A 14,853-nucleotide genomic window follows, 5' to 3' on the forward strand; every position below is an offset into this window, starting at 1 on the left:
TCAAAATCCTAACGCTGACGTACAAAGCTGTCCACCATACTGCCCCGAACTACATCATTGACCTAATATCCAAGTACCACCCAGCACGTACACTCCGCTCCTCACAAGACCTCCTTATCTCTAGTTCCCTGGTCTCCTCCTCCCATGCCCGCCTCCAGGACTTCTCCAGGGTGTCACCCATTCTCTGGAACTCCCTGCCCCAACCCATCAGATTATCACCTACTCTCCTCTCCTTTAGGCGCATCGTGAAAACCCATCTCTTCAGGGAAGCCTACCCCACCCCCTGCTAACTTGCCGACCTCCTCCACTCTTCCTACCACTCCATCCCCCACAGCTATCTCCTCCCGTACCACTATCCCCTCCCTCCTAGATTGTAAACTCGAAAGAGCAGGGCCCTCAATCCCCTCATGTTTTGCATTGTATTGGTATTGTTCTGTCACATATTCTGTCCCCCTTTGTAATGTACAGCGTTGAGCGAACTATTGGAGCTTTATAAATACTGTATAATAATAATAATAATAATAATAATATTGGCAACTGCTGACAGTTCGTTCAAAAGCTATTTTTTTCATTCTTTCATCATTCATTTCATCATCATTCTTTCATCATTTGAGAGTAAAAAAAAAGGGTGCAAGAACAGTGTGCACCAAAGCTACATCACATTACTTCACTCACATTTACCACAGCCCTATAGATAGAAAAGTTAGGCATGATTAGGTCTATTATCCTTGATTTTGTTGGTGGCCAGTTTTACACTGCTGTGTCCTATGGAGTATCTTCATTCTTTTCTTTTTAATTTTGAAACTGTTTTTGCTATTACTAACAGCTACCGGTAAATGAAAATCATCAGTATGACTTCACAGAACAGGATAGAAAATGATAGAAATATTTATAAATGGTTCACATTACCTTATGCTTCTCAGTGGTGCCTAAATACACTTAGGACTAAGGTCTCATGTACGAGAACATTCTCCCATTGTCAGGAATGGACTCAGCACTGGTGGTGGGACTCACCTGCTGTATGTGCTGCAGTACCAGGGCTGACCAGCGGGTACTCTCAGCAGCCAGAAGCTCACTTCTGCAATCAGACAAACCTGGGGCTGATTGCAGAAAGGGTCATTTAAGACATGACCAGGCCTGTGATCTGGGCCTTGGTGTATGTTTTCCCATGAGCCTCTGTACCTGGTATCTTGTGTTCCTGCTTCGTTGCTGACCCGGCTTGATCCTGACCTCTGCTGACCGTCTCCTGTTGAACCCCTGGCTTGCCTGACCATCCTTCTGCCTGATCCCCTGTACCGCGCTGCCCGTGAGTTACTGAACCCGGCTTGTGACCTTGACCATTCTCTGCCTGCTCCTTTCGTACCTTGCTGCCCGCACGTTGCTGACTTGGCCCGTCTGACCACGCTACTACTCTGCCATCCATCCATCCTGCACGGATCCAGCCGTACCTGCACATACCTCTGGCGGATCCCTCTACCACTAGCAGGTGTACTCAGGGGCCGCGACCTGGTTCCTGTCTGCTCCAAGTCCATCCCCACCATCAGGGGCCCTGGTGAATAAGCAGACTGGGATTTAGACTCCGCGCCCTGGGGAATCCTGTCCTGGGGACCACTAGAGGTACCACCAAACGGTCATTACAGAACCCTACGGCCGGCCTGACCGTTCCACCTCTCCAGCCCTTACTACGCCTGTGTTCCTGCACCTACTAAGATTAGTGGAAGGTTGGTTTGTTCACTGTGCGTTTATATATATATATATATATATATATATATATATATGGGTGGCTAGTAATAAACTGTATTATTATACTATACCTGAAACCTGCGTTTCCCTGTGTCAGTCCACACCTTTCTGGTCATTCCTAGATTCCTGACACCCATACAGCTTAAAGCAGTATTAAACCCATAAGAAAATATGTATTATATTGCAGCTTACCAATTATTAGATGTGATGACTGCACTATTTATTTTTTGGCTTTCTTTCCATTTTTTTTTCTGGTAATCCTGCCATTAAGTCTGTTGTTTTTCAACAGAACAAGCTGTCCTGCAAATGTAACAGATAAAGGGATGAGACAAACCATTTGCCACTGACTTACAATGATCAGCTTTTATTTCTGTAAATTCTTTATCTCAAAAGGAAAAAAACTGTTGTTATAACTGCCTCTAGAGTATTAGCTGGAGCTTGGCTTCAATTTATTAGTGTATCTAAATCTGCTAGTACAGCTAACACTCCACTCCTGGAGTGGAGCCACTCTAATATAGGAGGTGTGTTACTGGCCAGATCATCAGGTGAAAACAGAAGGGTAAATGCCTAAAAAAAAGAAAACGAATGCAGCCATCACATATAAGGATTGGTAAGCTGCAATATATTAAATTTTTGGCTTTGAGTTAAATACCGCTGTAAACAAATGGGTGTATTTTAGTGCCCGAGAGTCCCTGGTGCTGTGTTCCAAATGCACCAAGTCTACATAAATAGTTTTTTTTTCTGCCATAAGCATCGGAATTTTTAAGCAAATTCAATTTTCATTACACTTTTAATCTTTGCTAGGCAAGGGAGTAATATGTGCTTTGATAATCAGAAAATGTTCTGCTTGGTCTCCATGCAATCATCACAACAAAGTGATATCCATAGTCTATGTGGCCATATTTGGTCAGTGATGTAACACTATCCCTGCCCTTTTGTTTACATGGCTGGAGGTTCCCCATCCCTTCCTTAGCAACCGCTGACAAATAAACTGCCATATATAGTAGCCGTAGAAATACCGCTATGATGTTTGATATTCTACTACAGCTGAACAGGCTGAAAGTCCAACATTTGGACAAATACCCGAACATCCAAAGTGTAGTCCAAAGTTGTGTTCAAACCGAACTTTCAGCTCATCCCTACTTGCACGGTCTTCTCCAGTATGCAGGTTGGGGTCCACTATCCTATCCACTGAGGGTTTGCTATCCATTTTTCTTGCCAATCTGGTTCCCTCGAATTAGAGACATTTCTCTCTCTAATTTCAACTGCAAGGTAGTATTGCATGGCACTGCACCGTTTCATACGAGTGTCTCAGATGGTGGTCTTACCTTGCAAGAAACCCTTTTTACTTTTTTCCTAGGGACAAGGTGGCATTCAGGCTTAGATCTTCCTTCTTGCCTAAGAAGAGTGTCTAGTCTGTATTGCTGTCCCTGCCTGGTAAAGCAAACACTTACATTACATATGCAAAAAAAAACAGTTTAAAAAATGTTTAAATTAAAATAATAATAATAAAAAAAAATCTGTACATACTGTTTAACTTCTTACCGACTGCTTAATGCATATATGTGGCAGCAATCAAAGGTAAGCTTTAATGCCAAACTACTGCACATGTGCGTCGACGGCAGCTGATCACTCACTGCATGCTCCCAGCACACTGTCCAGGCTGTCACCATGAGCTCTGGTCAAGGCTTCTGATCTGGAGCCAGCAGGAAGGGGTCCCAATCATGTGACTGCTGTGTGCCAATAATGAAGCTGCGCCTCCTCCTGGGCATTAAAGCACACTTAAAGGGGCAACAGGAGGTGCTGTTACGGGGGTTAAAAAAATAAAAAAAAATAAACATGCAGAGCTTATATCTTTCACTTTAGCTGCACAATTTTTTAATACCTACTGAGACCCCTTGACTGCATAGACTATTTTATTCTAAAAGTGAACTTAGCCTTTATGTTCTGCCCACAGACAGCAATAGCCATATCATTGAACCACACCATGTACTCTGCATGTATCCTCCTCTGAGAATGTGCAGTAGCAGAAATGGCCCAAAGACTGCCCAAACTCTGTAGTCACATTGTGCACTACAACAAATGCTCAAAAGGCTGCAGGATTCAGGGAGAGCTCAGAGAGAGAATTGCCACCATTGACAAACTACCCCATCATTCTGCCTTCCAGACACCAAGTGCACATCATTAAAGCACCTGCAAATAGCTCAGCGCAGTAGGAAAGAGCCTGAACCAAAGCTGTAGGAAGGGGGGGGGGAGTTATTTTGACAGCTTGCCACTGATCCCCAATACCAGGGGGGTGTTAACAATATTACCAAACTACCACTGACCACAGATGAAGGGGTCAAATACACCAGTGTTGGAGGTTATTATTGCTGTCAATGAGATCTGTGCTTGGGGGTTACTATTTCTGCCAATGACATCAACACAGTTTTAATTAAACTCTACGCTACAGGCCATACATGCTGTAGTGACAACCACTTTATTGGCCATGCCTCCAGGTCTTTATCTGCATTTATCTTTGATACTTTTAGGTCATCCTTCCTAACTATTTTCAAATGTTGGTAACTATTTAGGGGATGAAATTTTTGAGCTTCTGCACATCAGCCAGATTGATATCTAAGTTCATTACCTCTGCCTATAATTACATACGTTTGATGTAAGGCAGGGGGTGTTAAAAAAATGATCCACTTCGGGTGCCAGATATGCTAGATATGCCATTTCATATTAGCTTCATGATCAATTTTCAGGAGTCACCCCTCATAGACTTTAATGGGGTTTGGTTTTAAGGTTTCAGGTTTTAGACTTCACAATGGGTTCATGAATGCCCCATGAGCTGAACCCAGACACATTCACTCTTCCTTAGGTAATGAGATTGCTAACATATAATTTGTGCTATTAGATCCTCACATTCACACTTCTATCGGTCCTTTTATTGTCACATTACAGCAGTTGCCAGAAAGACAATGTACTGCCCCAAGTATTTGCATCATTTTGGTCTTAGTAATGCAGTTATCCTGAGCTACATTCAGCTCACATACCAAATATATTATGGTCTTTCCTTCCTATAGGTCACAAGAATTCAACATAAGCTAAAATTTCCCCAATCTTTTGGACAGGTTAGTGTTCCACATGCGCAATGAATCCAATGCATATTATTAACGTGACAGACCCAACCGGAACAGGGGCTTTTGAAGGGGACTAGGGGCTAGCCTTCTACCCTACTTACTATGGCCCTGGTGTTTGAGGGGGGCTCTATTCCTTGGGAGGTGTGTGCATAGGGGACCTTTTGGAGTAGTTTTACTTCGGATTCAAGTCTATGTCTCTCTGAAAAACACAGATTCTAAGAACTAGAGGACCAGGATACAGATTTGAGGCCTCTGTGCCCAAACCAACATGAACTGCTTCAACCACCTCCTAAACTCAGAGACTCTAAGCAAAAGATTATAATCAGCTCAAAACAGCCTGATGCTGAGGTCTCCTGCTTGTTATGTGTAATCTGTTTATTAAGGTGTTTTGTGTTTACTGTTAAGCCTCTTTCTCCCATTGTTAATTGAGTTGCTTATTGTTTCTGTCTGTTGGCTAGTGTTCCTGGAGGTTCCCACATGATAGGATTAGTCATGTGTCAACTTTACCTCGTTACCTAATTATCGTGGGATGTTAATCCCAATGTGTAATAATTGTTTTTATTGTTCATGTGGGGACTGCCCCTCTTTCTGAAGTGTATAAAAACCTGTATTTCTGTTCAATAAAGTGATTCCTTTGGTTTTTACCTCAACATCTTGTCGGTGTACGATTCTTGGGGTGAAGGGCTGGCATTAGCTCTCGGTCTGCTGGAAGAGTTTTAAGGGCTGGAGGCACTGTTTGCCGGATGCACCCAGGCGGGGTGCCAGGCGGTCCATCACAATCATATTTTAGTGCACAAAGAATGAACTGACCATATTCCTTCATAAGACATTTTTGAAAAAGTTTACCCTACAGCCATCTCATATATGGCTTTTTAACAATATTCATCATAGCTATCTGTTTTCAATAAATTATTCAATTTCTTGAAATAAATAAATTAATCTATCACCAATCTGCCTTCTTGTTTTGAAACGGTGACATCCTAGTAATTATTAAAAGAACATTCAGTAATAAACTTAAGTGGCACAAAGTCTATTGGCCGAACTTATCAGCTCATGGAACAGTTTCTTCTAAACACGCCTTTTAATAAGCAACAGCCTGTAATGTATTGCTTACACTTAAAATTTTCTTCTTTATCATTATTATTTACCAGACAACTTTCCAATTAAGACAAAGTCTATATGAGGTTACCTCTAACACAATACATATTATACTCTGATGTTTCTAAACTCTTACACTAGAAAAAGGTATAGGGCACAAATAATTTTTGCAAAGCTTCAATACAAATGCAAGTGTGTGTTAGTTTTGCTCCTTGTCTTTTTTTTTTTTTTGGGGGTTTTTTTGCATTATAATATATATTCAAGAAGGTCTCTTGTAAGCGTGACTCAGGCTTTTAGTTAATATATCAGAACTGTCTGTTTCCCACAGGGGTCAATTTGTATCAACAGATCATACCAGTACTATATTGTTCATCTGCATTTTACAAGTCATAGAGTTTTTAGTTTTGTACATACTGCACCATTTCTTTATTTACTGCAGCAAGATTACCAAGAAAGTAAACATAACTTGAGCTAGTAGCAGTCACCAAAAGGTGTCTATACATGAATTTAGGCTGGCCACAGATTAATCAAAAACCTGCCAGTTCAGCAAGGACCAGCCAAATTTTGATCCATCTATGGTTGTTCTCATTCAAGAGAAGGCAATCTAAACATCAGAGTCTCTCAAATGGGAATGCTGGAAATTTTTCATTCAATCAGTGCATGCAGCCAACCAGCTGCAGCGCTGATCAGCGTATTCTAACAGCGCAGGCGTCCCCACTATCAGAATACAATAGTACAGCAGGGAAGATTCCCCTATCCACCATGCTTGAGGGTTTTTTTTTTTTGATCTGCCAAAAAAAGATCCATTTATGGCCATCCTTAGCTTATGAAAGGAAGATCCATCCTGCTGCATCAGCACTAGAACCCAGGAAACATGCTCTATAGTTTTTGTCTCAGCTGGTGCATAAAGCAAATGAGAAAAATATTGATGCTGCAATTTCTGGTTTTCTTTGAAAATACTAGCTGCCTGCTTACTACTATGATTCCTTTGCTTCGGTACTTTTTGAGTCACCCACAAAAGACAGACATAAAATCATCTGACTTTCATTTGCTGCATGTTCCAGGTCCATACCTTGGAATGCCAGAGATAGCTATGCAACTATCACATATTTCTCATGAAGAGGGTTCTTTAAAGTGGACTATGAAGAAAAATGGCAGTTTCCCTCATTAGATCAGGGTCCCCCCTGCCACATACTTACCTGACCCTTGTGTTCCACATTGCAGAGCATGTCTCTATCCCCCCCCCTCCCATTGGCAACAAGCGCTGATTGGATGTGGGTCGTAAACTGGCTTTCCAGAATGCCATCGTGAGATGGGATTCTGTAGAACAGACAGCTGTACAAATGGGCCGAAAGTCAGACATTCCTGTTGAACCAGCTGGTTTCGGCACGGGTGTACAAGGCTTATGGTAAGTATAGCTTTTTTTATAAACACTTACATTCTGGCCCTTATAAATTGTAGCAGTTATGTGCAGGAGGAGAGACCTTGATTGAATTATTTTATTGTAATTATCACCGTCCAACATACTGCAGTGAAATGTGGAAGCCTGTCCACTTTGCATATAAATTAAACCAAAAGCTCAAATGTTGCCTCAGGCATGGTGCTGCAACATTACTTTTATAGAAAATGTTAGAATGTATCATCACATTTCTTGATTTCTTGATCAGTTCATGATTTCTCTTTGCCATGATTCTATGGCATGTTTGTTTCTATAAGATATTCGGTGCAGGTTAGGTTACTAGTTTTTACTTTTCTTTTGTTTTGTGTTTTTTTTTAACTTGACCTAGGTGCAGTAAAATGATCTATGCACATTATGAATATATAGTACAGTGGCGGAAGGTAGACATTCTTTCACCCAAGGCAAAGACTCAGTTTGGCTCCCCCCTTCCCAAAGAGGACAGTGTCAGTATGGCAGACGATGTCAGTGTGGCAGTGGAATGTGTCAGCAGTTTTTTTTTTCAACTTTATTTTTTATTTTTTTTACACTTATTTTTTACAATATTACTTTTCATAATTTTTTACAGTTTTTCAGGAGCCCTGTTGGGGGACTTTGGTGAAATATAAGGGTCTAAACAAACCCCCGATGTCTCACTTTTGAGACAGAGAACAGATTCCCCAGTCCCTTTCCATGCAGCCTCAGCTGCACTGGACAGTGAATGAACAGAAGGCTCTGTACAGAGCGGCTTCCTGTTCATTCACAAACTGAAGCATAATAAACACAGTGTAATATGCTTCAGTTATGAATGAACACAGTGAATGATCAGTACCGATCAGTCATTGTGTTCATTCACAAAAGGAAGAGAATGGTAAATTACACATTTAGTGACCCCTTTCCCTGCTCTCCATCCTGAAACATCCCCCGCAGCAGCCTGCAGGAGAAGAGGAGAGCCACAGCGCTGCAGATGGGGGGAAGGGGAGCATGGTAGCAAAGGGGAAGCTGGGCAGCAGAAGGAAGAGGAACCTACAGAGGAGGGGAGGTGGGGGTGGAATTTAGTGGAACGAATGGGCTGCATTTTATTTTTGCAGCAGGTGAATGACGGTGGGAGGGAGAATCCAGCTTCCAGCTGCTGCAAGAGAAAAATACAGTCCGTCGGTTCTACTTAATGCCACCCCCACCACCCCTCCTCTCCAGGTTCCAACGAGCAGCCAATCCCCTGATTAGGGTGTGCCCAAGCACACCCCATGCACATGCTTTCATACTGTGCAGAGGAGTTTTCCTTGGCTCTGAAATATACTGTTGAGACATGTGGCAAGTGGCAGGGTGAGATGCTGCTATGGTGTCGGTGACTGCAGCATCAGGGACCTGGGACAACCACCTGGGATTCAGGGCATAATACTGCACATATCTATTATTACAGTCATTTGGTTGCTATTGGAGATGTTGTCATTATGTGTATGAAGACATGAAAAATTGCTAAAGTGACCAATTGCACTGTGAAATTGCTTTTATATATATTTATTTAGTGGTAATATGAACATGTGGATATTTATTTGCATTGATTATTACAGTTTGTTATAAAACTATATTAATAAACCCAAATACATATCTATATGTTTATATTACCAATATGACAGGAGTCAGCAGCCACCGACTCAGTTCATGCCTTCATTCATGTAGCTCATGTCTTTTTCTGTGTGGCAGGGAAAGATGTTCTTGCCTCAGCAACTGTATAGTCCATGCAGAGCTCTCACTGCAAGCACAGAGGGAGGAGAAGGGGGGAGGAAGAGGAAAGTAGCTAGTGGCTGTTGCAGTAACCTGGGACTTGTGCATTAAGTAAGGGAGGCTCACTCTGTTCCCCAGATGGAGCTGGAGATGAAAACATCCAAGGACAAACAGGTAACAAGCGGGACTGTTGGCAACTATGCACAGCTCTCTCCTCCTCACTCCTGGTGCTGGGTTGACAGGAGTAGTGATGCAGCTGTCACTACTAATGTTAGTGCGCCCCTCTCTATGCAGCGCCCAGGGCACATGTCCCACTGCCCCCCCAGTTTCATAGTTTCAGCCCTGATTTAGTATGTACTGTAAAGATTATGTTCTTCTAGATGAGGGATTCCTCTGGCAGACCAATATCAACCGTTGTTTTAGTATAAAGTCTATGCTTTGTAATACTGATGATTGTGTAGTTCAGTGTACTCAGTCCATCTCTGTGCATTCGCATTCCAGCTAATCTTATCAGCGGTACACTGGTTGAAAAGACAAAAGAGAAGAAAATCATATAAGTAGAAGCCAAACATCCTGCCTTCTAATCTCATTTCTATACAGCAAGATTGTATCTCTTTTCTATACAACAAACTTTCTCTTGTCAGAAACATAAAAAAAGCTGAAAGTCAGTGGAAGACACCAACCAGCTACTAAATCTGTGGTATAGCTGACAACCTGCTGACACATACTGTATCAACCAATCCACCCAACACAATCAGCAATACAATCTATGACCACACAAGACTGAAGGGATGAATCAAGTGGACTGTCAGTGGGACAAGTCCTACCAGCATTAAGATCCCCGTGTGGAGTGGCTACGTTTTATAAGGTGTTTAGGTAAGGGGGGTGGAGTAATGGAGTGTTTCTTGCGTTTTTTAGACAGTGTATGAGTACTTGTCCTGTAAAGTCTATCATTTCACAAGGGAATCAATGGCATTCCTATATTTCTAATATTGTGCTTAACCAGTGCTTGGCAAATTAATCAATCAAATTAACCACTTGCACTAAAGAGGATTTACCCCCCTTCCTGACCAGGCCATTTTTTTGCGATAATGCGCTGTCATGCAACGTTGCACCCAAATGACATTTACATTTTTTTTCCCACAAATAGAGCTTTCTTTTGGTGGTATTTGATTGCCTCTGCATTTTTTATTTTTTGCGCTATAAAAAAAAAGACTGACAATTTTGAGGAAAAAAAAATATTTTTGACTTTTTGCTATTAAACATGTCCAGTAAAAAAATTTAAAAAATCAAATTTCTTCATAAATTTAGGCCAAAATGTATTTGCTAAAAAGAAAATCCCAATACGTGTAAATTAAATGGTTTACGTGAAAGTTTTAGTGTTTACAAATGGCGGTATAGATACTGGAATTAAAAAAAAATATATTTATTTTTACTAGTAATGGTGGTGATCAGTGACTTATAGCGGGACTGCAGCAGGCATTCTGACACTGACTTGGTGTCACTGACATCCCCAGTGACACCAATACTGTGATCAGTGCTAAAAAAAAAGCACTGACACTGTACTAATGACACTGGGCAGGAAGGGGTTAACATGAGGGGCGATCAAATGGTTAACTGTGTGCTGTTTCACTATAAGCTGTGTCTGTGTGCTTCACTGTAAGCACACTGCTTTGGATGGCTGTGTTGTGCACAGCGATCCAAAGCAGTATGCACGAGCTGACAGGGAGGTGAACTGTTTTGTTTACAAACAGTTCTCCTCCCCGTTGGAGATGCTTGGCAATCACCAGGCGCCAGCGAGTAGTTACCGGCCGGGACCCAGTGATTGAAAGCCGTGGTTGCGAAATGCAGCGTGGGTAGGGCGCACACGCCCCCTACCCGGAAATGCAAAATCAGGTATATACAGTTGTGTTCAAAATAATAGCAGTCAGACATCACTAACCTGATCAATCACTGTTTTTGGTAGAAATGATATTTCTACATGGCAAATAATTTACCAGCAGGTGTAGTAGAGTAATAGAAATCCAACAGACCCAACAGTCATGACATGCATGATACTGATTCTGTGTAATTGAATCACTAATTGAAAGGGGCATGTTCAAAATAATAGCAGTGTGGAGTTCTATTAGTGAGGTCATTCATTCTTTGAAAAACAGGTGGCAATTATTGCCCTTATTTAAGGAAGGAAGGCAGCAAATGTTGTACATGCTGGTTACAGTGCATTTCTCTCTGAAATTCTGAGGAAAATGGGTTGTTCCAGACATTGTTCGGAAGAACAGCGTACCTTGATTAAAAAGTTGATTGGAGAGGGGAAAACATATAAAGAAGTGCAGAAAATTATAGGCTGCTCAGCTAAAATGATCACAAATGCTTTAAAAGCATTTGGAAGAAAGCGAAAAACTACCATTTGAATGGATAGAAGAATAGCCAAAATGGCAAGGACTCAGCCAAAAATCAGCTCCAGGAAGATCAAAGAAGGTCTAAAGTTACCTGTGAGTACTGTTACAATTAGAAGACGCCTATGTGAAGCCAAGCTATCTGCAAGAAGCCCCTGCAAAGTCCCACTGTTGAAAAAAAGACATGTGCTGAAGAGGTTACAATTTGCGAAAGAGCACATTGACTGGCCTAAAGAGAAATGGCGCAACATTTTGTGGACTGATGAAAGTAAGATTGTTCTTTTTGGGTCTAGTGGCCGGAGACAGTTTGTCAGAAGACCCCCAAACACTGAATTCAAGCCACAGTACACTGTGAAGACAGTGAAGCATGGTTGCGAAAGCATCATGATATGGGGGTGTTTATCATACTACGGTGTGGGGCCTATTTATCGCATACCAGGAATCATGGATCAGTTTGAATACATCAGAATACTTGAAGAGGTCATGCTGCCTTATGCTGAAGAGGAAATGCCCTTGAAATGGGTGTTCCAACAAGACAACGCCCCCAAACACACCAGTAAACGTGCAACATCTTGGCTTCAGAGCAACAAGATTGACATTATGGAGTGGCCAGCCCAATACCCGGATCTTAATCCAATAGAAAACTTGTGGGGTGACATCAAAAATGCAGTTTCTGAGGCAAAACCAAGAAATAGAGAAGAACTGTGGAATGTAGTCCAATCATCCTGGGCTGGAATACCTGTTCACAGGTGCCAGAAGTTGGTTGACTCCATGCAACACAGATGTACAGCAGTTCTCAGAAACAGTGCTTATACAACTAAATATTAATTGATTCAAAGGAAAGCAAAATCTTCAAACATTTTTCAGTTTATATAGTGAATGTTTGAGTTTGTAAAGAAGAATAAAAACACTGTATGTTTTTGAACAGTCTAATATTCACTTTTCTTCAATTTTCTTAGAGGAACAACCCAAATTTGATATATTTTTCTTCATGTTTTGATTTTGAATAGAATGTGTAGTGTTCCCAATGCATTTGTGTGTATGGAAATAAAAGATATTAGAAGGATTTTAAGCTGTATTCACTTTTTTCAACACACTGCTATTATTTTGAACACAACTGTATATGTGTTTTTGGGCACCCGTGCTGCCCTGTAGCAGTATATCTGCTATAGGGCGGTAGGAAAGCGGTTAAAAAAAGGTTAGAAAGTTAAAATTTCTGACTGCTGCATTCACTGATATCCACACACAAATATTGTAAGACAACTGAAAAAAATTGTGTTCTGCTGCCAGGAAATATTCTAATTCTATATATAGTGTATAACAAACAATTCAAAAAATAAAGTCCTACAAACTAAATATCAAAGTCCACCAAAAATTTACAAAATCTTCATGCAGCAACTGTGCACCAACCACCATATGAATATAATGCCGCTTACCAAATCCTTAGACCCCACAACTCATGGAGGTCTAAATGGCTCCGGTTCTCTTCCTCTCATACCTCAGCAAGCCACAAGCCTCACTCTTTTATGAATGGCATGCCCCAAAAGTGGTCACTGAATTGCTTCTCATATACCGCACCCAACAGCCAAGTGGGTACTCGCAAAACAAAAAATATGACAAGCAAGTCACAAGCATGATCGTATGTCTACAGAGAGCTCTTTTATGCAAGCTGAAGACATACGATCATGCTTGTGCCACATGCTTGTCATACTATTTGTTTTGTGAGTATCCACTTGGTTTCCTAATAAATGTTTTTAAACTGTACTTCACTATGGGATTTCCTTGCTCTTTTCTTGGTATGTGCTTTTGCTGCTGAGTCCGGTATATGAGAAGCGATTCAGTGACCACTTTTGGGGCATGCTATTCATGATAGAGTGAGGCTTGAGGCTTGCTGAGGTGTGAGAGAAAGAGAGCTGGAGCCATCCATCCATCCACGTGGGATTTTTCATCTTTTAAATGCTGATTTAGACCTCTTAAGTTGTGGGGTCTAAGGATTTGGTAAGCAGCATTATAATCACTTGCTGGTTGGTGCACAGTTGCTGCATGAAGATTTTGCACACTTTTGGTGGACTTTGATATTTAGTATGGAGGACTTTATTTTTTATTTGTTTGTTAGACACTATATATTGAATTAGAAGTTTCCCTGGCAGCGCAACACTATTTTTTTCATTCCCATATTTTTCTCTGTTAACAGGTTTCATTTAAACCTACAGATGATTTGTATATTCAAAGAACATAATCCAAGTACATGGTTTGGTTTTAATGTATACTGAAAAAATATGAACATACAGCGTGTAATATAAGTTATTAAGAGATGGTCTACATTGTAGTAATAAACAAAAGTTAAAGATAATTACCAGAATTCATTACAAACAGTATTATGTATAAATAATCATATTTGGGAGCATACGAAATATAGGATTTCTTTACCTTGGAAGAATTCAATATATAGGTGGATCTGAGGTCTTTTCTAGCTATTAATATTTTTTCTTGTAATTTATTTATTTATGTTTTATTATGGTATATTTTCTTTTTTCAGGTATAGCTGTGTACAGATGTAGAAACTACCTTCTTAGACATAGCCCAAGCTACCACCCTGGAACACACTGCAGGCTCTCCGCCTTTGTTTTTTCAACCTTGGGCAGATGTCCTATCTCTTCCACACATCCAGCTCAGTGGAGAGAGCTACCTCTACACAACATTGAAGGTTAATGTGCTACTTTAGCTAGGATCAGCTTACTTTTTTACTACCATTGAACTGTTTTTTTTCCTAATGCTGAGTCTCTTTGTGTACCTGGAGCTGTTCTTAATGAATACTTTCCAACTGGCGCACAAATATAAAATATAAATGCATTTTCAGGTCATTCTCTTCTCACATACCTTTTTGGGTTGCGCTCATTGCCTGAATCTCTTTTATGAAGAATCGCTGTTGCTTTTGAAATCATTGGATCAGGACGTTCTATTTTCATTTTAGCAGCAATCACCCTTCATGAAAAAAATTGTAAAATTTCAGTTATGGCTGCAGCTTAAAGTTGACTTAGTCAACCTTATCCATCAAGCAGTGTGAGAAATGTTAGTTGTAAATTATAAAGCACTTGCAGCTGTCATGCATAAGCTGATCTTTCACCTCTTTGCCCACTTTTTCTTTCATTCCACAGTGCTGTGAGATAGCCTTTTCCTGTGAAAGAAATGTTGTATAATGAAGCAGCTCTTCCTGTTCTTAGACCCAGCACTCCAAGAATACCATCAGTGTAATACACTATTCAAGACTAGGAGTGGGTGGGATATCCATCTGATGATGTCAGATTTCTGACCTGTGAGGGTAAAA

At 40.9% G+C, this 14,853-nt stretch overlaps 1 protein-coding gene across 1 annotated transcript in view; it reads right to left on the minus strand.

The window, feature by feature from the left end:
• Positions 1–8,906: 8,906 nt before the first annotated feature.
• The window catches only part of LOC149468508 (beta-1,4-galactosyltransferase 1-like), a gene marked incomplete at its 5' end in the record, with an annotated part of 83,570 nt that continues 77,623 nt past the window's right edge, over positions 8,907–14,853 (minus strand). Inside the window, 2 exons of the mRNA XM_089670131.1 lie at positions 8,907–9,650; positions 14,406–14,510. Coding sequence (XP_089526257.1) covers positions 9,506–9,650; positions 14,406–14,510 — 250 coding nt within the window. The remainder of the gene's footprint in view (positions 9,651–14,405; positions 14,511–14,853) is intronic.

This window comes from Staurois parvus, unplaced genomic scaffold (genome assembly GCF_062004578.1).
Source record: "Staurois parvus isolate SC_StPar_1 unplaced genomic scaffold, SC_StPar_1.0 ptg000086l, whole genome shotgun sequence".
Lineage (NCBI taxonomy): Eukaryota > Metazoa > Chordata > Amphibia > Anura > Ranidae > Staurois > Staurois parvus.